This window comes from Parambassis ranga, chromosome 7 (genome assembly GCF_900634625.1).
Source record: "Parambassis ranga chromosome 7, fParRan2.1, whole genome shotgun sequence".
In the NCBI taxonomy this organism is placed as follows: Eukaryota; Metazoa; Chordata; class Actinopteri; family Ambassidae; genus Parambassis; species Parambassis ranga.
The window spans coordinates 1039309-1064291 of NC_041028.1; the positions used below are offsets into that span (position 1 = coordinate 1039309).

General features: G+C 44.6%; 1 protein-coding gene across 1 annotated transcript in view; it reads right to left on the reverse strand.

Moving 5' to 3' along the window:
- xkr7b (XK, Kell blood group complex subunit-related family, member 7b) overlaps nucleotides 1-24983 on the reverse strand; it is a 62397-nt gene that overhangs the window by 31939 nt on the left and 5475 nt on the right. The window contains exon 2 of the mRNA XM_028410178.1: nucleotides 20177-20871. Within this exon, the coding sequence (XP_028265979.1) occupies nucleotides 20177-20796 (620 nt within the window). The 5' untranslated portion in view covers nucleotides 20797-20871. The remainder of the gene's footprint in view (nucleotides 1-20176; nucleotides 20872-24983) is intronic.

Consider the following 24983-nt stretch of genomic DNA (forward strand, 5'->3'; position numbering starts at 1 on the left):
ACACAAAAACAAGAACAAACACGAGGAATAGCAAAAGAAAAACGAGCATATATGAAATATTGATGCAACAGGAGGAGGAGGAGGAGGAGGAGAGGTGAGAACAGCCTCATTTTTTGGTCTCTGAAGAGCGAAGAGGGAGAAACGGGAGAGAAAGGGCAACAAATAACAAAACTATGAGTGGGGGGTCGGGGTTCTGAGGAAGAAGGGGTGAGTCGATGCATACAGCTACAGCATCATCATCACATCGCTGTGGCAGACATTAACCTGAGAAGCGATCTGAGGAGAGGCTGAGAGAGCCGCACGCATCACGCCGTCTAGAAGGACGCTCAGAAAACTGACAACACATCGATGTCAGGCACACACCCAGCCACAGACTGATCAATGCCCCGCGTAGGTAACGCCACCCGCAGGCTTCTGAAGGGCAGGGTGGAAGGCTTCAGTCAGCGCCAGCTTGGGTTTGACTCATCTAGGCTGTTTATTTCTACTAGTTAACATGGAGCACGCCACTTAGTGGCCACTTGAGGAACTGCAGTTTGCTTCTGACCTAAACGTCTAATTTATTATTTTATATTCAAGCATTCTCTGGGTTTGGAAGGGGGATGAGGGGGAAGTAACAAGAAGGTTTACTGGGTCTAACAAAGAGGCTAGAAGAAGGACAGCACGAGTTCTTTATTAAGGAAAGAACGAAAAACAAACACACGGCCACGGCAGCGATCGATCACCCAAAAGGTCAGCGCGCTGATCGAAGGATTAAACACACTCGAGTCCCACTAGACCCGAGCGACGTGCATTCTCAATGTGCGCCACAGCATTTAACCCATGAGCTCCCTGCCAGCTTTAACATGCATGCTGATGAGAACCGAGTGGAGTCAGCCGCACTCTGAAGGCCACAGGAGACACAGCCTCATGCTGCCATCTAACAACCTGAACACACAGCTCCCATGAAGCCAGTGCTTCAGAGTGTAAATATAGATTTTATTTTAAAGCCAATAAAAGAATGAGTTCAGGGTGATCATGGCCAAAACAAAACCAAAACAAACAAACAAAACAATGATGGCTTCATTTCTGAATAAAAGAAAAGACTACAAAGACACAGACTACCTTACCTAAGCCTCTAATTTAACAGGAAACAGAAAACAAACATGGCTTCTCTCCCCTGGACACACTACGGTACAATTCACTACAAACAGACGATCTGACACGATCACAGGCGGCTGCAACGATGACCTGCTTAACCTGTGCACACATCAGAGAACACTGCAGCCGCTGCAGGCACGGAGGCAGACACCACGGATCGATAAACACAAATATGACCCATGTCAACACGTGTTCCACTGTTCTTCAATTAAGTATTTGCTGGAAGAATAAGTTTAGCCCTTTAGGACCCAACCTCCCAAAAAAAGATGAAGTTCTTTGTCTAACATCACATTATACACGTCCCCACAGTCCAATCTCATTGGTTGTGATAATGGGGGAGGAACTGTGGTTTAGACTTAGCTCCCCCTTTGTTGGTGCTCAGACTGGTCCCAGCCTCTCAGTGACCACACACTCTTCACACACTCACTGTATAAAAACCATTGACAGTTAAAAACTATGGACAGAGCTTCCGTGACGTCACCCGTTTGTTTCTGAAGAGCTTTCAGTTTTGAGGCTCGGTGGGAGGTTCCGGGACGTGCTGACGGCCGCCATGTTGGCAGCATCACGTCCGCCAAAACTCCAAATATGGACAAAGAGGGGGAGCATGAGCGGAGTTTAAGGGGGCGGGCGATCGTGGAAGCAGGAAACTCACGCTGTGATACGTCAACCTGTCAATCAAGCGGCAACGCCATTAATTATGCGAAATCCAAATACGATTAAAACGAGTGAGTTGTAAAAAAAATTCACCCCCCCTACAACTGACACTAGAAGAGAACCTATCATCTGAGACCAGAGTGGTTTTTTTCTACCAGGCTGTAAACATGTTCTTTTCTGCTGTGAAGTCGGCCATTTTAACATGGGAGTCTATGGGAAATGACTCGCTGCTGGAGCCAGCCCCCAGTGGTTGCAGTGTGAACTACAAGTTTTGACACTTCCGCAGGGGCTTCAAGTCTGAGCCCCGAAGGTTGCTGCTTGATAAAAACATATAACTACTAGATAAATACATTTCATAAGCTTAACAGTCTTTTCTTATCTTTACCCTTTCTTTATGTCACATACTACATTGTCCCTTCTCTGCCTATAGATCTGAACACATTCACACAAACACAAAGTCTGTTACACACATGCTTGGTCACTTAAATCAAAGCATCTGGTCTCTCTATATAAAACAATAAATCCTTTTATGGTGTTCGTCCTTTTAGGTCGACTCACATACCTTCAGTTCAACTTAAGGACACCTACAGGTCCTATTCCATCTGACATAGCTCACAGTCAACGCTATAACAGCATTATAAGTATAAAGACAAACCACAGTACTTAAAGAGTTAAAAATCATTCCTAACACCCACAGTCACAACACTTACAACAAGGTTGTTTCTTTCCTGTGTCACATATGAGTAAAAAGAAGTGAAATGAAAGCCTGTAAACCTAGAGCTTAATATTATAGAACTAACCTGCAACAGCGAATAACACAGTTTGAAGGCTGGCCTGATTTTATTACAGGGGAACATTATTAATGTAACACATTTCATTTGGTTCCTGCACTTGTAATGGAATACATCCCCAAGCTGCAGCTAAAGCAGACTCAGAAGTTCGCCCCTGTGCACGAGACTCGCACGGTCATCCTTTCCTGTCTTTAACCTCACATCCATCCTGCTTTAAATCCCCACAGAGGGAGCCAGACAGAGATGAATATGCATCGGGACGAGTCGAAAAAGAGGTTAAGCTCTCAGTTAAAGCACATTCTCCTCTTTCCTGCTGTCTCATTACTCCCTCGTCTCCCTTTTTTGCTCCCCTTCGTAATGAAACACTTTTAAGGGGTTTGCTTAAAAAAAATATAAATAAATAAATAAATCTAACATCCGCTCTTTCATGCCTTTTTATACTTTATTGCTCCTTTCATTCTCTTAGTCATTTGCATTGATGATTATGCGTATTCTCTCTTTTCTGTGCGTTCAAAGCATCATTAGTGACACATTCACACACGTCTCTCCCTCCTTTAAAAGTCTAAAACACACACACACACACACACACACACACACACACACACCCTCATGAGGATGTCTCTACATTTTTGTCTGTCAATAGCAGACATGTCTTGTCGCTCGCTGCCTCTCTCTCTCTCTTTCACCCGGCGAAGTACAAAACACGAGGGAACAAAGAGACGAGCTGAGAGGGAGGAGAGAGGTGGAGGAGAGGGGGAGACAGATGGACACGATGAGAGGCAGAGGAAAAACAAGGCAGAATGAAAATGTCAGATTTGATGTTATTGTCTGCATGTCAGGATTTCCAATCTGCAGCCATGTTTGATTGACAGCAGGGGGCGGGCCAAACAAGAGCCAAAACAGTACAAAGAGAGAGTACAAAGCAGAGCGCACCACCTGCACCATCCTCCGAATGCTTACAGACATGTTGCTGCATCCGAATCTGCACTGTCCAAAAAAAAAGGAAGAAAAGGGGACACCTGGACACAGCTGTGATGTGATGGGTCGCTCACTTTTCTTAATGATGGACAACAATCAATCAGACTTCAAGGGCGAGGTGGGGTTTATGAGCTATACTGCAGCCAGCCACCAGGGGGCCAACCCGATGTCTTTGGTTACACTGCATGCCGTCCATCTTTATTTTCAGGCCCGTCCACACAGAAACAAAGTCGTTTTCGTTCTCCGTAAAGACGGTGTTGTTTCAGGAATCTGCACAAACCACTGAAAATGCTGTAGTACATATGCCAGGCCTGTGAGTGGCGCTGTAACGCTACCACAGAAGCACTCCAAAAACAGAGAAGAAGACACAGAGCACACACACAAAACTCGAGCGATGTAAACAGAACAACATGGACCTAAACCTTCTCAGTTACTGTCCACCTGCTGCTCTCTGTCTCAGCAGAGGAGCAGAAGAGTTTGCTGTTAAAAGCAAAAACAAGATCCGTAGTTTGTTGTTGTCGGAGTGAGCGCATGAGGGTTGAGGGGGAGGTGGAGCTGTGTCGCCATCATTTCAGAAAAGTAGCGTTTTGGGAGTCTGCACGGGGACATGGAGACTGCGTTTTGAAACTTATCCACCTCTGAAAAGCTTTGCGTGGACAAAACGCCTAAACGATAAAAAACTTAGCGAATACGGCCGTTTTCGTCTCTGTGTGGGCGGGGCCTCAGTCCACAGACTCACAGTTTATCCCAGAGGTTGCTGGATGGATTCAATCAAGTCCTTTTACACTGGGGAGCTCATGCAGTAGCTTTACTCACAAACTGTCAGTAAATGACAAACACGTCAAACACACAAGCTAACTTCCTCTATGGGATTAACCAATTGTCTTGAAGCCGGCCTCAAGTGGCCTTTTGAGGGACTGCAGTTGTCTGTTGCTTCATCAGTGCTAAAAAAAATGAAGCAAAGTTTATGTTGGCTAAGCAGAGAAAAATGTGGAATATTTGACCGTTGACACACCGAGAAATCCTCCGCTTTCCTTGGATGGGGCTGATGGAGGCCGAGGTCCGGCGAGCAGGAGCAGCAGCAGCAGCACTGAGCTGGGGGCTGCTGATTGATTTATCAGACGTCTTCCCTCAGAGCCTCGTTTCTCACCACAAACAGCAGAGGCCCGATCAGACGGGTAAATCACACACTCAACAATGAGCAGTCCACACGGCTGAAATCAAGGATGGATAATTCACATCACTGCTGAAGGAGCGGGCAATTCCTCAAGAGACGTTCCAGAAGGAGAACTAAATATTATGTCACTGAAACATCCCTGCAACCATCCACACAACCTGTGTTTGTGCAGTTCCCTTTCACAGCCACTAGGTGGCTGGTGACTCAATCTATACAGACCTCCATGTTATATCCAGCATGTGTTAGATATGTGACCAAAAGTAAACGGACACCATGTGCACAGCTGTAACGGTGGTAATAATCACATTACACCTCCAATAGAAACTCTCTGCGGACACTCCATCTACAGCCGGATACCGCCGCTGATTCATCCCCTCAGGAGACTGAGGTCAGTTAGTGCAGGCGTTCCTTTTTTCCTAACAACAATATGCAAAATTAGATCAACACTACACACCGCTGCTCCTCTGTGAGGCAAGCTTGTCTAGACCAATAAGAGAAGACTCGGGGCCAAACAGACTCAGGCTGCTGGTAAGAGTTACATCAGATCCCTCTCATGTTCTATTTGGGGAACGCAAGCTTACGGTACACGGCCCTAATAGACGGTGCAGGGTTCCACAGGTTAGTCTTAACAGGCTGCAGAGCTCTGTGATTTCTCGCTCCGCTGCACTGTTAAACAAAGAGGAGGACACAGCGGGCAAAGAGCGATGTGTAATTAGCCAGAAAATGCAGCAGAGTGGTCCAAACCGGGACTTAACGCTCCTGCCGCCGCTCGGCTCGCTGTGTGCGGAGACGGTTCTGAATACTGCAGCTGTATTTATAATACTAACACTGGGAGAAGATGTGTAATGAGAGAGGGGTTCTTTAGCCTCTTTTAGCTTGTCGTTTTGATTTGTAGCTGGGTGGAGAACAAACCTGAGCTAAGTAGGAGCACAGACATTCCTTCATCAGAATGTGAAGGGAAATAAACTCAGTCCAGAAGCAGCTGTGGACAGGTCTGTGTGTCATGAGGCAGGCTGTGGGCATCAAGTGAACAGAGAGGCTGCTGATAACAAACAGGCATTCAGCATGTTTACTGTGTCAGTGTTCCTGCTGTAGATTCATGTGATGATTCATGTTCATCATTCATGGATGGACCTGTGTTAGCAGACAGCAGCTAACTAGTTAGCTCACTGAGCCAGAGCACCGGCATCATGACTGAGGCTCATTATAGAAACACAGCTGCAGCGTGACACCAGCTCCATGCAGAGTCTGACCTCACATCAGTCCAGCACTGTGTTCATCACATGGAACAAGGAACTACAGACACTGGAGACATGTAGTGGAGGAGAAAGGACAGGGGACAGCTGCAGCATGGAGTCAGAGGAGAAAGGATGAGCTGTTATTTTTACTTAAGTTAAGTAAAAATACATAAAAATTACTACATTACTACATATTACAGTAACTAAGTACAAATACTTAGTTACTTTCCACCACTGATTAACTTACACATACGGGTATTTCTGCCTACTTTGTTATTCTAGTCATGACAAGATCATGCAAATATCTTCTCTCGTTTCACAGCGTTTCATTTAGGCCTATTTCTTTAAAAGAAATCTTCCAAGCAAGCTATATACACCATACAGACATCCTGTGGGTTTGTATGTGATACATCTCCGCCACATGTGACATAGACCGGCCTAGACACACACACAGTATTGGAACTGATAGAATATGCCGTGCCAGAGAAACCTGAAACACCAAACCAAATGTCAGGAAGCCAGGAGCAAAACCAACCAGCCACCCTGCCTTCAACTGTGGTGGTAACATCACTCTACATTATTTTGAAATGTTTAAACTGAAACCATAAATGCTGGTAATATATTCATCTGTGGTGTTTATTAAGATTTTAACCACAACTCGGAAGAAAATGAAACACACAATGTTTCGTTCTATGCAACATGACCAAAGCACCCCGAAAAACATTCAAAGAGCGTCACTGAAATACTGAATTTTAAACAGACAGGAACTACAAAACGGTCTGTAAAGACAAATGCCCTCACATTTGGAGGATTTCCCTTTAAACACACACACAGAGGAACATCCAGAGAGACAGATCAGAGTGTGTGAGTTCAGAGAGCTCAGAGAGACAAAACTAGAATCCACAGCAACACAACCGTTCCTCTGGGCTTTCAACATAAAGTTCACACACTCAAGGAGAACGTGTCTAAATGAGTTTGTGTGAACGAAACGAAAGAGCGTGTGTGTGTGTGTGTGTGTGTGTGTACCTGCAGGCTACATGCTAATAACATGCACCACTGAAGCACACACTGAGATAAACTAACAAACCCTGCGCAGGCCTGAGTCCATGTCCTGTCCTAGATTACACTATCTATCAATCTCCACATACATCCATCTATACCTTCAGCCTCAAACCACGAACGCAACATGGACGCTGATGTGGATCTGATAAATCCTGAAACAAGACACAAACAGGGAGTTTCATGGTTCTCTGGACTTCAGCTGGTGACACAGTGACGTCACTCAGAGGATTCTGCAGAACTAGTCTGAGTCTCCAAATGTCGACATTCAGCAGTTTCCAGCTATTTCAAAGCTGCTCGATTAAAAACGGAGGTTCTCACCAGTTAGCATGCTAACAGCGCAGCCCCTCTTGTAATCTATTACAGTTCAGTTTTTTCCTTTGTGTTGGCTGATAAAGGCGTCAAATCATTTATTTATGAATCCAACATTTCTGCAAGAGTTCATCTTCATCTTCTGATGTAACATCTGTCCGCTGATGCATGGACAGCACACAGACAGGTACAACAGTCAAACTCACATTCTTCTAACTCCCCATCGGCGCTGTGTTCGGCGTGTAAACATGGTCAGCAGAGTTTTCAGCCTCCTGCCGGCTGCTGGCTCCGAGCCTGCGAGCTGCTGTAATGACCCAGGGTCTCCTCAGGGATGCAGAAAGTTCATCTGGTTTTACAGCCATTTGCTCTAAATGAACTGCTCCTCTAAAATCGCCTCTTTACTGTTTGAACTAGATCTTTATCTGCTGATGGATGGAGTGATGCAGACTGTATTTAATGTCTAATGCTGGACTGGACTGTTTCAGACGGAATGATGCTTCCGTGCTGAGGGCTGGTGGTCACATGAATGCACTTTGTTTTAACTCCTTCACATTCACAGCATAAGCAGCTAGTTCAACACTTAGAAATGTAAAACATACATATACATATTAGAAATATTTGTGAATTACTGAAGATCTTACACACACTATACGTTTAGAAGTATTGACAGTGAAAACTATGGACAGAGCTTCTGTGACGTCACCCGTTTGTTTCTGAAGAGCTGTTTTGAGGCTCTGTGGGAAGCTCCGGGACGCTCTGACCGCCGCCATGTTGGCAGCGTCACGTCCGCCAAAACTCCAAATACGGACAAAGAGGGGGAGCACGAGCGGGGTTTAGGGGGGCGGGCGATCATGGAAGCAGGAAACTCGCGCTGTGATACGGTAACCGTCTGTCGCTCAAGAAGCAACGCCCATAATTATGCATAATTTTAAGTCCAAATATAATTAAATCGAGTGAGTTGTAAAAAAATAACCCCCGTACAGCTGACACTAGAAGAGAACCTATCATCTGAGACCAGAGTGGTTTTTTGTACCAGGCTGTAAACATGTTCTTTTCTGCTGTGAAGTCGGCCATTTGAACATGGGAGTCTATGGGAAATTACTCGCTGCTGGAGCCAGCCCCCAGTGGCTGCAGCGTGAACTACAAGTTTTGACACTTCCGCATGGGCTTCAAGTCTGAGCCCCGGATGTTGCCTGTTGATCAGAAGTAAACAGACACCACATGCTTCAGCTGCTCTGTTTTTAGTTGTAAAGGTGCTGCCATCTTTGCCCCAAATTTCCCACAGGGACCTTCCCAAAGGGATTAATAAAGTATATTCTATTCTATTCTATTCTATCTGATGAATGTTGGCATTATTGATTGATTGATCAACCCGTGTACTCTGTACTGTCACATATAGACAAATCGGTGGAAAATGTCTGTTGTTGCAGCTTATAATGAGGATTTAGATGACAACTTTGTGCATTTGTCTGCTTCCTGTTTGACCCGACAGCCGGCCTCATCACCCTTTATCAGACTTAACAGATGCTCAATGGGCCGGACCAGGGAACCAGAAGTGAAGCAGGCCATGTGTGTCCACATACTTTTGGCTCTGTCTCTGGAGCAGGACGGATTAATGTGGGAAACCAGTGAGTTAGCATTTGTTTTTAGCCTAGCATCGGCCTGGGTATCCACTGCTTTCAACACCTTCTATCCCAACAAAACAAAAAAGCATCAAACAAAGCGACTCCCCTCCAGGTAAAGACTTATATATCGTTTAAACTTCTGATGCTAGCATGTTTGACTTTTAGCCGTACATACATTAGTCTGTTTTTTTTTTTTAGTTTTCTTTGAACACACATTTGACTCTCACTGGTTTTAAACTTGTAAATAAAGCTGCTTCTTCTTCAGCCTTCATGTGGCATCAGCTGACATCTCGAGCTTGATGAGATAAATCAACTGCAGACACAGACTGTGTGATCTCTGCAGAGCTCGCCGTGGTTAAGGCTCCTTTGAATATGCAACATTAGGAGTATTACAGCTGGATTCAGAGCTAATATGAGCGTTGGTGTGCTTTCATGTTGTGTCTGAATACATCATCTATACATAGTCACACTCTTCAATAAGTGCGTGCACACCTGCAGGGCTCATGCATCACTACACACACACACACACACACACACACACACACACACACACACACACACACACACACACACACACACACACACACACACACACACACACACACACACACACAAACACACACACACACACACACACACAGACACACTGCCACACACACACACACACTGACACACACACACAGACACACACAGACACAGACACACAGACACAAACACACAGACACAAACACACACACTGACACACACACAGACACACACACACAGACACACACACAGACACACACACACAGACACACACACAAACACACACACACACACACAGACACACACACAGACACACACACACAGACACACACACACACACACACACACACAGACACACACACACACACACAGACACACACACACAGACACACACACTGACACACACAGACACACACACTGACACACACAGACACAAAACCACAGACACACACACTGACACACACACACAGACACAAACACACAGACACACACAGACACAGACACACACACAAACACAAACACAGACACACAGACACAAACACACACACACAAACACACTGCCACACACACACACACACTGACACACACACACAGACACACACACACTGACACACACACAGACACACACACACTGACACACACACAGACACAAACACACACACACAAACACACTGACACACACACAAACACACAGACACACACAGACACAGACACACACACAGACACACACAGACACAAACACACACACACAAACACACACTGACACACACACACAGACACAAACACACAGACACAAACACACACAGACACACACACTGACACACACACTGACACACACACAGACACACACACACACAGACACACACACACACAGACACACACACACACAGACACACACACACACACACACACACACACACACACACACACACACACACACACACACACACACACACCTCTGAGTCAAGTACATGCGCTGTCCTACATACAGAGCACAAACAAACACACAACCATGCTCAGAGGATGCTAAATGCATGTTTTTTTTTAAAAACAAAACAAAAAAAACGTCATCATCACACCCCACCCACCCCTAACACACACACACACTTGTTGGTTTTTAGGCTAACGACTGTAAACAGCAGGATGGCGGGACCATGTAGTAGGGAATGCTAGGTGTCCACACACACACACTGGAAAAGTGATTGACAGCTCCCTGAAGGGTTGTACTGAATTATTCAGCACAGTGTGATGGACCAACAGACAGCAGAGCGAGCAGAGAGACAGACCATCAGTCAGGCGGTGAGACAGGCTCAGGCAAGGCTGAGGTTCATCAAAACTTCCCTCCGGGCAAATTTTTATTCATAATCGATACCTCTATTAAATTTTACAGAAACCTATGTGCATGTACAGTCTGCAGAGGTGAAATTCTTCAAGAGATTCACAGCATTCATTCAGCTGCTGCTAGCGACCAAGAAGGAGGATTCATTTCTGACAACGCAACATTAACAAAAAGTCACAATTGACAGCTGAGGTGAGCCAATCAGCTCGCAGCCTGTTGGCGGATCAACATGTAACAACCCATCAAAATTCAAAAATGAACTCCTGACAGACAGCTTAAGTGTCTTTTAGGTATTGATTGATTATTTTATACATTTTGTTTTAAGGAATGACGATTAAAGGTAAAAGATAAGAAAAAAAAATTCCCTTGTGGGATCAATCAAGAATCTGTCTCACCTAACAGTAGAACATAGTTATGCTGAGCTCCACTCACCACCTCCTGTGATCACATGAATAAGAACATGTCGAATAATTCCAGCAGACATCATCACTGCCAAGAATGTGGTAGAGAGAAAAGTCTGAGACAGAACTCTTTGATTTGTCTGAGTGTGAAGTCCCAGCTGAACACACACTCCTTTCCTGGTAAAAACTCACTTGTTTATACTTTAAAGAGTTATTAGTTTTATAAACGCCTTGCTCCATTGAATTAAAATAAATGGAGAAATTTACAGGGAGAAGATAAATATTAAAGGTCTGCGTTGAGGAACAGAGTCGGTAATTTGAGGCAAAGATCGCTTCATATGCTGAAGGATTTGGTTCGGTTACATTCAGGTGAAGGTTCTGCAGAGATTTAATTAGCCTTTTTACAAGTCTATCAGGCTGTCTGTCCGTCCGTCTGTGATCTGTCCGACTCATGAATCTCTCATCCCTGCAGGCTGCTGGATGCTGGAGGATCATACCTTAAGGGCAAAGAAAGAACAGCTCCTGTCCTGTCAGAGCAAATGACTACACCAAGAAAACCCCGCGCACCTGAAGCAGGAACATGATGGATGGGAACAAACCATACACAGATACTGTATCAGAGGTTTATGATAAGTTTACATAACAACATGTTGTACATGTTTTTTTCTTTGAGGAAAAAAGCTCAATGTCACAAATTCAGGACACCTTCTTGGTTCTTGTGAAGCCATTTCCATCACTGTGAAATGTCCTAAAAATCACGTAGAGAAGATTGAAGCAAGGCGTCTGGACTTGTAGAGTTTTCTAGAAGACGTTTCGCTGCTCATCCAAGCAGCTTCATCAGTTCTAACTGTTTGGTGGGGAAACATGGTTTATATGTGGTTACAGACCTCAGTGGGTGGGTCTGGGTAAAACTTTAAAAAACTTACAAACAATAGCACTAAATGTTTCCATACTTACCTGTGATGTTCTGGCTGACTGGGCCAGGTGAGTCTAACGACTGGCTAACGACTATGAAACTGCCGGAGGGGGGTAAGTATGGAAACATTTAGTGCTATTGTTTGTAAGTTTTTTAAAGTTTTACCCAGACCCACCCACTGAGGTCTGTAACCACATATAAACCATGTTTCCCCACCAAACAGTTAGAACTGATGAAGCTGCTTGGATGAGCAGCAAAACGTCTTCTAGAAAACTCTACAAGTCCAGACGCCTTGCTTCAATCTTCTCTATGTATGACCTGGATGACTGAGAATCTTCATCAACATGTCCTAAAAATCACAAAAACGTGCTTCTAATGATGTTGATTGAAAGGACTAAGAAAAAAACTACATTTGAACCACAGCCCACACTACACCTGTGACTGGAATACAATCCTGCATTTAAATGTCTAAAAATGCTAACCTTCTGCTAACCTGATGCAGCAGATGGTTTGTTCTGCAGAGCCATCTGGGAGGCAGCACGACGGAGGTTTCTTAGAAAAGGACAGGCAGCTCTGCAGCTGATTGGACGAAGCATCTCTCAGTTAAAACCAAACCAGATCAACAACTCCCCAGAGAGGACACACCGACTAGAAAGCAGCAGTTAGCAAGTTAGTGGCTGTTTATCACTTTAACCAATCAGATCAACAACAAAAATTATGATATTATTATATAAATTATGCAGACGTCATTTAGTGGGACAGCCAATAGCTACTTTGATGCTCCAGTGCTGTCAACTTTGAGTTGAGGGACAACAGCAGCAACACAACTTAATAACTGATTCTTAAATATGGTGAAAGCTGGATTGTTAGGATACATATTTTATGCTGATCTCTGGTATTTTCAAAGTGTTTTAAACAGTAGAATAAACCTCAACAAACCGATCTCAGACCTGTGAATCAAACCAAACTGTGGATTTGTGAACTGTTCCACTCCTACATAGTATATGAGGGAATCAGCAAGCAGGAGCTGTTGTGAAAAACACACAACCCCTGGTGACCAGCAGAACAACACACGTCCTCTAAGAAGCAAAGCGACCAATCACAGCTGCCTAAAACCATCCACTGCCAATCAAAACTCACAGCTGTAAAACCAGCAGGCCTCCAGCACGCTGCATTTATCTCCCACTCTGTAAGGCTTCCAGGCAGATATGTGCTCACACATTTGGTCACTGACGATTAAGGCAGAATATCCGACAGGTGGAAATGTTTAGAATTTTATTGACACCTCTCCCAATCAGCCGTTACCCCCGGCAACCAAAGGGGGAGTCTCTGAGTGACAGGCCTTAAAATTAAAATGAAAAGTAAGAGCAATAATCAGTGTGAGTCACTTCATTTGTGAATGAACAGTGAGACTACGCCTCCCTGAACACACACACACACACACAAATTTGAATGATTCAGCGTATTGAGCCACACTGAGGCTGCCAGTTAGCCTCTCGGGCTGATTATTAGCCGTGGCCCGGCGGACACGGCTGACAGTCAGACCACCTGAGCTGAGTGTCCATTTGGAACTGATTCAATCACTTCTCTCTGGGGCTGATTGATCTAGTCTGGCACCAATAGCAACCAATTGGATTGTGCTTAAAAAAAAGGCTTGCTGACCATTGAACTGGTCTGTCCACCTGTCTGTAATCGTCTCTTTGTTCTTCAAACAGAACACAAAGTTCTTGCAGCCTATACTTCCAGGTGAATATAAGAACCATTTGAATGCAACACGCTGTCTATAACATTCTGAGCCTCAGACCTTAGAATTCATCCAGCTGATCAGAAGAATCTCGATGTCTTCCTGGACTCTTTCAACTCTTAAGACAAGCAAGAAAAACTTTGTATGTTTTAAGGCTGCTGTGTTGGCCATTGTTTGCCATGCAGTGGGCAGGGATGGGTTAGAGGAGAGCTCCTGCCCAAAGTGAAAGTGTTTTTGTATCTGGGGGTATCTTGTTCACGAGTGAGAGATGGATGGAGCAGATCGGTGCAGCTTCTGCAGTAATGTGGTCGATGTACCGGTCCACTGTAGTGAAGAAGGAGCTGAGCCAAAAGGTGAAGCTTTAAATTTACCTCTCAATCGACGTTCCTTCCCTCACCTATGGTCATGAGCTCTGTATAGTAACCGAAAGAATGAGATCGAGAATACAAGCAGCCGAAATTAGTGTCCTTCAAAGGGTGGCTGGGCGCTTCCTTAGAGACAGGGTGAAGAACTCGAAGTAGAGCCGTGGTGGTCGAAAGGAGCCAGCTGTGGTGGCTCGGGCGCCTATTTCGGATGCCACCCTGGGAAGGTGTTCTGGACATGTTGCACCGGGAGGAGACCCCAGTTAGGACCCAGAACATGCTGGAGAGACTACATTTCTTGGCTTGCCTGGGAACACTTCTGGATTCCCCTGAAGAGCTGGAAGAAGTGTCCAGGGAGAGGAACGTTTGGGTTTATCTGCTTAGACTGCTGCCCCACAACCCTGGATAGCAGTTTGAAGATGGATGGATGGATGGACGCACGCACGCAGATGGAGGAAGGACTCAACAGCTGATGCTGAATGGCAGTTCGACACTTACAGACACTACAAACTTCTACCACGATATAAAAAAGATTCTGGTTTCAAGCTCTGTTGAGTGACGAGTTGCTTCAGCCAGTGGCAAAGCGTCTCGGACTGTCATGGCAAGGAGAAGTGGACAAATATGGTATGTACAGCCCGGCTTTGGTGATGTTTTTCTTTTCATCCTATCATGACCGAAGAGAAAGCCAGCACGAGACAGCTGCTATTCTCCGCCTTCCCTGGGTGCCTTATTGGCAATGCTGGCAGACAAAAACTTTGCCGCCTGTCAAACTTTATTGACAAACGTCAACAGACAGAATAGCGGGAACGTGTTATGCATGCTGTCGTGAGCTTTGGATGTGCACTGCAGACGATCTACTGCTGTGGTTAGAATTGAAAATGAGTTTTTCTCAATAAGCTGGGTTTACGTTTTCAGTCAATTGTTGCCATTTTTTGTACGACCACCTCCTCACACACTAAAAGCCAAAAGCTTTGCTCTTGAATTCCTCAGACCTTTCATTCCAAGTATCTTTGGAGCCCTGGACTGGGTCAGGGTGTCTTTTACCATTTCCTGTCATCATTTTCTTGCTAATACTGACATACTGATGTGTGCTGCTGCTGGTTGCTCCTCCTGCACATCAGGCCTACTTCTCAAATCATACAGCGTGTGCCCAAAGTCTGCGCTGTTCACCCAGAAACAAAGTGGTACAAAGCTGGTTCATTAAAAGCTTCCAGGCATCCTCATAGTAAGGTATAGATACAGATGAACTGTATAAAAACATGGATGATGTGGGTCCACCTCCCACTGGACAAAATGTCTCGCCTACCAGTGCTGCCATGGCAAAAATGCCAGAGTCTGCATAGCACAGGTCGAGGTGAAGCTGTATTGACTCCGTTTGGCCCAAACTTTTGCTCTGGGGTTTAAGACCTATACTGCAGCCAACCACCAGGGGGCGATCCAGATGTTTTGGACTTACTTTTAGGGAGCTGGCATCCAATTTTATTTACAGTAAATGAACTAGAGATAATCTGGTGGAATAAACTCTGTGTCATTCCCATCGATGGAGGTTTTTCGACAATTTGTAAGCATCAGTTAATCCTCCTAGATGCTGCTCAACACTTTATGATGCTTGAAACAATACAAAAAATCCAGTTAAAGGAAGAGACTTCCTACATTTCCCAGGATGCTGACCTTGCTAGGTTTTAAAAGAAGATAGAAAAGAGCGATAAGACAGCCGAGGCGAGAGTCTCCACTCCAGAAGAGGTAAAGTCGACCTTGATTCAAAACCTCCAACCTGCCTTCATGCTGCAATGCATTATGGGCTTTGTGCAGTGTATGTGGCTGTGAATGGTGGCCTGTTTCTCTTAAGAGGGACTTTTCACTTTGGCAGAGTGACAGCTTGACCTCCACATCATGCTTTGGGTCACACTGCTGCAGGGAGTATCAGTGATGTTCAGACTGTAATCACCACAGGCTGCTCTGTCAGTATTTACACCGATTTACATGGAATTATCCTTCTTTAATCCGCTGATATCAAACACTGAAAAAAATACGAGCTCAGTGGATGTTTGCTGAGGGCTCATCACTTCATTTCAGATTCTTCACTCAGAAAAGTGTTTAGTGCGTCCACACCATAAGCAGACAAAGAAAGTAGCGTCTATAAGACAGCAGTATATGATCTGTTACGTTCAGATATATTCCACATTTTTAATTTAATTTAAAAAAATTAAAGGCAGTTTTTGGATTGCCTTCATTTTTCAGTCCTGCAGGTTGTACAAACGTTGCATCACATCTTTAAAACATCTTTTAAGGGAATCCACCTCAACCCTTTCACATAAACTGTGACCTCTAGAAATACAAAAAACATTATTTGGCCATGCTAATTATGACTAAATGTAGTCTGTGTACCAGCATCGATTGCAGGATCTGCACCTCATGTTAACTGCAGACATTAAATGACTGTCTGCACACTACTGACCTGATTCTGGTTGAACTAATTATGCATTGGTAGTCTAAACCACAGGGCATGTATCCTCTGCCAGACAGCACATGCCACTTTTTTTTTTTTTTTTTTTTAAAAAAGGACATCACTGGTTACAACTAAAGTGTAAACACAAATACAGACATTAGCTTGTAGAGAGGAGGTAAGAGGGAGGAGAACTCTGTGGTCAGTGAATGCTACTGAAACCTCTCACTTTGTAGCCAAAAGAAAAAAAAAATATATAATATAGTCTCAACCAGTCATTTTAAATTTCTTTATATATATATATTTATATATTTTTTTCTTTTGGCTACAAAGTGAGAGGTTTCAGTAGCATTCACTGACCACAGAGTTCTATATATATATATATATATATATATATATATATATATATATATATATATATATATATATATATATATATATATATATATATATATATATATATATATGAATTATATATATATATATATATATATATGAATTTTATATATATTAATTACATATACATACTATTATATATTAATTATATGTAAATAATTTAATATAACTTATTATACATATATATATTACATAAAGAAAATATCTATATTTTAAATATATATATTTTATATACATATATATATATATATATATATATATATATATATATATATGAACATGCGGGAAACTGTTATTTTGATTCTTCGCCCTCTCAGCGCCTTACTGTCTGCCATTAGGGCAAAAATTCCCATATTTCAGGAAGCAGCTGTTCTTTGTTTAATTCTTTGTGTCTTCTACCTGCACTGAGATGCAGAGGTCAAAGTAGAGTCAACGTTACCAGGGCAACCATAGCGAGGCTGCACAGCTCCTGTAATTTAATTTCATGCAGACAAAAATGGCAAAAAAGTCTCGCACTGCTGGACCCGCAGCTCTTTGTGAGGCATTAAAAAAAAAGCTGAACAGCTGTTGTAAATGGCCATATGTTAATGTTAAATACTGCACAAGAGTTTTTTTTGAGAGAGCATTTATGAGTTTATGTTCTCCTTCTGTTTACCCACAAGAATTTCCAAATGTTTACTCATTCATTCTGCATTATTCCAGCCTTGGCTCTGACTGCAGGATATTTTTATTATCTCAGACTTGTCTTGAGTGTTTTGACATGTTTCAGCCTCTGGTCTCACAGTCTTTGGTCCACTCTGCATGTTTTTATTTTCCCCGTTTTGCCTTGGCTTGCCCAGCATCAGCTTCATATCAGACACACAGCTGTTAGAAGTCTGCCCTCCTCTACAGACGGAAAAGATATATATATTTATTTATTCATATTAGTGGATCTAAGTGAGGTAATGAAGTCCACATTGGGAGGAGGTCAGCAGGGCAGATGGATGGATCAACACCAAGGGACCAGCTTTTTAACACAAAATGAGGAATTCATTCTGGATTTCAAACTTTGAACTTTGTGCTTGTTTCTGTAAAAATAAGCAGGTTATTTCCTGCTGCCAGTAGGGGGCACCATTCAGGAAATAATGCCTTCATTGTATTTCATGTCAAGCGTTTCCTCGTGAATTTATGAAGGTTCGTATCGTTGTCGTTTGTACTGGATTTTATTTTATGAACATGCTTTGCGAAGCAGCTCATGCTGATAAATACTGCACGGCTTCAAGCTAAACTCCTACACAAATAAACATACAATAATGAATAAATCAAACGTGCTGTGGGTCTTGTAGACAGAGCGGGGATGAGCTAAGAGAAGAGCCTGTTCAGGTGGAAGGTCTTGCTGCATTTGAGACGAGTAGTTTTAGATTAAAATGCACTGAAATATACATTTTCATAGTAAATAATGCAATGTTGAAACACTGCAGAAAACCCTGCATTTACAAACTACTATGCTACTACACCATGTGACCACAAGTAAATGGACACCCTGTGCAGTCTGTTTTTAGTTGTAACAGTGTAAATCTTACTGCAGCTGATGACTGATCACATTATTTAGTGACTATCCATGATTACTCAACCTCCATTGTTGCAGATATAGAACAGATAATGAGGATTTAGATGATAAACTTTGCGTCTTCGTTGGCACAGAGGGCTCCCAGAAATGATCCTCCCAGTCTCTGTCCTGACCTCGTCACCCTTCATCAGACTTTACAGATGATTAATGGCTTGGACAGGGGAGACCAGGAAGACATACGTGGTGACCACATACTTTTGTCCATATTATGCATATGGTGTCATAGCAGAGGCACTTCTTCATTAATCTATTATACTGTTAGTGTAGTAGCCACTTTTAAATAAAGTTTGGTACTTTAAACCTGAACAAATGAGTCTGAAGACTAATCGGAGAGGTGTGTGTGTGATTAATGAGGTGGGAGAGAGGAGACAATACGATCCTGCTGCACAAACGTCTGTTCAGGTTTTCACACATTTCTCTATAGTCTGTGCTTTAGGCGACTTTTACCTCTTTGAGCCCGGAACAAAAATCGTAACAATACACACCTATATGAGAAGTATTGAGGCTGAGAGAGCTCACACAGCACTGTAACACAGGCACAAAGAAACACTCAAGGTGTTCTGCAGAAGACAAGCCCACAAAGCATTAACACGAGAGGGACAGACTCTGTGGTGTCCGTGGTATCTGCACTGAGATCGGGACATCCATGTGATGTCACAGAAAACCATCAGACCGGGCGCCTTCTTTCTTTGCTCCATTGTTGGAGCTTTTAGCAATGGACAGGGGTCAGCATGGGCACCATGACTGCTTTGGGTGTGCTAACACCTTTCCATCAGAGCCAGCTGGAGCTTCTTTTCAGCTGCTTGGGCTGCAGCATTGACTGAACCTCCACTTTTGACCACTGTAACCCAGAACCCCCCCAAGTGAAAAGTGCACATCAGTTTGAAGATTTTTTCCCCATGCATCCTCTTATTTTACAATTCCACTCTCTCCAAAAACTACACTATTTGTGTGTGTGTTTGTAGAGGGGGGGAAAGATTCAGTTTCAACAGCACCAACATGACAAGCAGCCAAAGGAGAGAGGAGCAGCGGGGTCTAACCACACAGCCTCTATAATACTCCTGTCAGCATATCAGGACCATGACAGACGGAGAGAAACTACACGTAGCGCTCAGGCGACTGCATGCAGGCGTCCAGACCCTGTCACCGAGTGGCAGGTGGACAAAAAGGTTCAGCTCAGGAGGGACTTAGTCATATTTTTACAAGTTCGGTGTAAGAGGGAATACTACAGATCAGCTCTGAGGGGACGGAGCCTCGCTCTCTCTCTCTCTTTCACACACACACACACACACACACACACACGTGCACAGAGGCGCGCGCGCACACACACACACACACACACACACACACACACACACACACACACACACACCTCTCGAGCAGGATAGCGTTGTGAATAGCCTATTAACCAGCACACACGCGCACATGCACGCAAGCACACCCCTTTTTGCACCCAAGCGGTCTTACCTCCAGACTTGCCCCAGCTGTAGGACGTGGAGTACGGTTTGAAAGACCCACATGCAGACGGTGCAGCACCTCTGGGGGGGCACGGTCCTTGCAGCCGTCGCAGGCGGGGCAGAGGACGTGTACACCGGGGTAACATTCGCGTTCAATGCCGCCGCGCTCCCACCGCGCTGGTCGCTGTCCTTGGTGCTTAAAGTGCTGTCGGCCAGCGTGGCTGAACCGCCTGCCGCGCCTGCCGCGCCTGCCGCCGCCGCCGCCGCGCTGCTGCCGCTGCCGCTCGCTGCTCCATCCCCGCTGCTCAGATCCGAGTAGTCATACACGAACCACCTGAAACTCAACACCTGCACGACAGCGGAGGGCACCACGACAAAGACGAGCGTCAAGCCGAACCACCAGTGGTCGCCTCTCAGGTAGTAGTCGGCGGCCAGCCACAGGTCTGTCGCGCCGTCGGAGAAGAAGACGAGCAGGGCGCAGAGCACCCAGCAGCAGTCCAGCAGAGTGTAGGGCTTCCCGCCGGCGGCGGTGCAGCGGGGCCGGGCTGTGGGGTTCCCCGGCTCCGAGAGGCTCCTGGGCGTGTTGTCATCTTCCACAGACACCGCTGCTCCATCCGACTTAGCGGCCATGTTGGTTAGGATAGGAGAGAAAGACAGAGAAAGAGGTGGGGGAACGGGAGAGAGAGAGGGAGAGGAGGGAGGGGGCTGGCCGTGTGCAGGAGAGAGAGAGAGTGAGAGAGATTACATCATAACTAGCCTCATCATCAGCCAATTAATTGTGAGGCATCATTACTAAGAGCGCTTTTAACACCGTGACACCAGCGTGATGTTTGCAGGACATCCAGCGCGCACGCAGACAGACCTGCTAACACGTGTGACCTGCAGGGCTGTTTCTGATCCCATCATTAAATCCATTCATTAACCCGCCTCTGCAGCAGCACGCGTGCTGTTGGTGGTTTTATGTGCAGCATATCAGCGCAGCCCGACAGAGGAAGAACAGGGACTCATCATTTCACTCTGAACGCTGCACAATGAGGCAGCCTGCGGCCAGTAAATGTTAAATGTGCTGTGCATTTACTCGAAAATCATGACCCTTTAAGAGCCTCGGAATCAATGCATTCAGCAGTCTGTGTAGAAGTAGCTGGCAGTGGTGGTTTTTGTCCTGCTTCATATTCAGACTGATGCATAAATTCCCGGAGAAACCACAGGCTGCTGGTTCTAAGGTTAAAGGGTGATACCCCTGTTTTTTTTTCTTGTGGGTCTTCACAGGCTCAGTGTCCTCTCTCAAAACATCCTCATTCTCTGTATGCTGATAAAGTGATGAGCATGCACACAGAGGAGCACATCATCACATCTGTTTTTAGTATTGTTTTGTGACGACCTGACATGAACTCCTTCTAAAACAGCACGTTTAAAGGATCTATATGTAAGACTTGGAATTGATGTGCGTGTATCAATTACATTTTATTGCCAAAATCTGAAGCAATGTGTTGCTTAACTTAACAAAAATCCAGAGTAAATGACGTCGGCATCTTCGTTATGAAGTGTGTAGCTTCAGTGTGCAACACTAGCTAACATTAGTAGCTAAAGTGGTGAAATATTGTCCTGGCGTTCTCACTCCCATCACAGAACGGTGTGATGCTCACTCCTGTAGTCAACCAACAGACTTCAGTAGAATTCCTGTAGCAGCACTTGCTCCCTTTCAGGTAGCTTTTCTGGATGGCTGAAGCTGTAACCATGGTAACTGAGACTGAAACTCACATGCGGGTTCAAGGTTGAAAGTCCTGCATGTTGTGTCACATATGTGATACAAAGGATCTCATGTGAGTCGATGTGATCCTATAATCAAACTTCAGGACTTTATCGGCTCACATCACAGTCAGAGCTCACTAGCTCAGCTTAGCTAGCTTTCTTACTGACGTTATCATTAGCAACATGCGCTAAGCAAGTTAGCATGGATGATGCTACAGCAATGTAGAACTGATGGAAGGGAAGCTTGCTCACACACATACAGAGCTATAACACCAACAGGTTTGCACTGACTGCAGTTCCCTAAACGTCCACAGGTGTCACTATAACTGCAGGTTTTCTGAATTTTTCATGTAGAACTCACAAGTTTAAATGTTCCATGAAGGAAATTAATTTCAAGGCAATTAAAGAAGATTTAAATGAGCACAGAAATAGAAACCATATTAGCACTGCTAGCATGTTTACAGTCTTATTTCAGCACCATTGTTGTGTTAAAAGATCAATTAAGGAAGCATTTATAGCAATAATCGTTACACAACTGTACATAAAAGTTTTTAAACAATATCAAAACACACACTTTTGGGTTTTGGGAGGAGAGATGAGCGCCACATCCTGCAGCTCTCTGACCAGCCGCCTCGTCTTTCTATATGTACATTTGTCTGACTGTAACCATGCAGCGAGCATAAAGCTGACAAGACACCGAGCAACTGGTCTGTTTACAGCGGTGACCATGCTAATTGAAAAGGTCCCATAAAACTCTGAGCAGAATAGGCAATATAACTCTTTGGTGAATTACTGCTCTGTGCTTCAGTGCCCTCAATAAACTAATCAGCCACAATGTTTCCACATCCAGGCAAAGAGTCAGGGTTTATCGGAGCCGAGGTCAATCCGGAATGTCTGTGGATCAAGATAGAAAGGCCGCTTTGTTAATCTATAGCCTCGGCAGCAGCCAGAGCAGTCACGTTCCGCAGCTGACGTGCAGATTTTATTTATGAAACGACTCGTCTTTAAATTTGAGGCCTCAGAAGTAGCAGCTTAAACTCTGCCCATATTTCAGACATTTAAACAGTCTAGCTCCTAAATGAAAATCCACATTCCCACAAGGTGTCTGAACGCTCCGTGCTGTATAATATATAATATAACAGTGAGTGTGTCGTGTGTTTTTGTTTCACGGCACACATTACAGACACATAGTTTTGTCTCAATATTTTTTGATAAATGACGCCCATTATGAGTCTGAGACTAAGGGGAGCTAATTAGAAATCCCACATCATCACGCCTCTGACACACTTAAGAAAACACACACATGCACACACACTCGCAGTGATAAGAAAACTCTGGCTACACAACTTTTATATTTCTTTTAAGTTTTACACAAACTCCAAATAAGCCTGAAACAGAGTCTGAAGGTCATGAAAGGAGAACAATATTAGCTCTGCAACGACGAATAGTGCAAAGAGGGTTAACCTCAGTAAAACCTCAAAGGTACAGCATGAAACTTTGACATATAAAGTGCTTATTAAGCTCATCAAGACCACAGAAATCTCTCTGTACCTCACGGCCACCTGGTGTCAGTGGTGACATTTCAGTAACAGCGAGAAGCGAACATGGCCATAGGTCTATGGATCAGAAGAGTATGGCTGTTAGGAATGGGTGTATTCTTGGATGTGTTGGGGTGGCACTAGAGTGTTTAACTCCAATGAAATCTCAACTCAAACTAGTCTGGATTACTGTGCAAACAGGGGGCAGCAGTGTCAGATGAGAGAGATCATTGGAGGAGCATAGCTGTGGTGAGGTAACATAAGAACTGTCCTTAGCCAATGGATCTTGTTGAACAGTAGGGTAACATGTGGCCTATTTGGTTGAGTGAAAACCACTGGGAGGTCTATTACAAGGGCTATTAAGTGGACCAGGACCAGGCACAGAGACAACAGCAAGAAGATTGATGGCCATTGAACAACCAATAACCAATATTTCTCATAGTGTTGGAGTCAAATTAGATGTCGTGATGTACCGTTTGTCTGGCTGAGGGGAGACCAGCAGTTAGCTCCATGATCACTGTTGAGCCTTATGACACCCCTCCAGAAAGGTGATGGGATGTCTGTGTGTCTTTGAACTTGCCTTGTCATTCAGTGAGGCAGGACTGACACTAGGAGCATGCTCATGGTTTCCACGTGTGATGGTTTCAGTGGATGACTGTGTCAAAAGCCGGGTAACCACAGCCAGCAGCTCTTCATCGACCCACCGCCTCATTGCATGGCTTCCTAAACCCTCATCCACACTTTCATCGCTTCTTTAATTGACTGCTGACACAGCACCCTCTGTGGTTCCTCATCCAAAGTTCTCAATAAACTTCTTCTTCTGCTGCCCACCTCCTCACCTGTGACCACATCAACCCTGTCCTTCCAAACCTCCACTGGCTCCCTGTCACTGGCTCCCTCTCAACATATACAGTTCAAAGTTATTCTCCTAATTTACAGGCCCCCACCTACCCCACCAACCTGCTTCACCACCACACTCCCTCCCACCGCCTCCGCTCTTCTGATGCTAACCTGCTCTCTCTCTGCTAAGGAACGGGCACCGAACCCTGGGAGACAGAGCATTCTCTGTAGCTGCTCCCACCCACTGGACCTCCCTACCAAGCCAAGATGGGTCCTGGCCAGGACACCACCACCACCTTCACCCCTATTGTGCAATTAAGCCTTGAATAGGTCTTTATTTACAGCTCCCCCTGTCCCTGAGTACTGACTGTAATGTTTTCAGTAACACTCAAAAATGCATCATCATCCAGATCTCCTCCAGTCAGGCCTATCTGACATCACCCCAGCCCTTTACCCATAATGCCCCCATCAGGTTAACGAGTGTGAATAAAAAAGATGCGTCTATCAAACTGCTCCCCTGGAAGTCCTCCCTTTCTCTTCTTCTGCTCCACCTGAGCTCAGACTCCGTCTAGGTATCACTCACAGGCCGAACATTTCCTGACGAATGAGGGTCATTAGGAGTTTGAGAGCACAGGGAGCTAATTAGAGGTCTCAGATCAGTGGTGCTGCTGCTGTGATACACTTTGG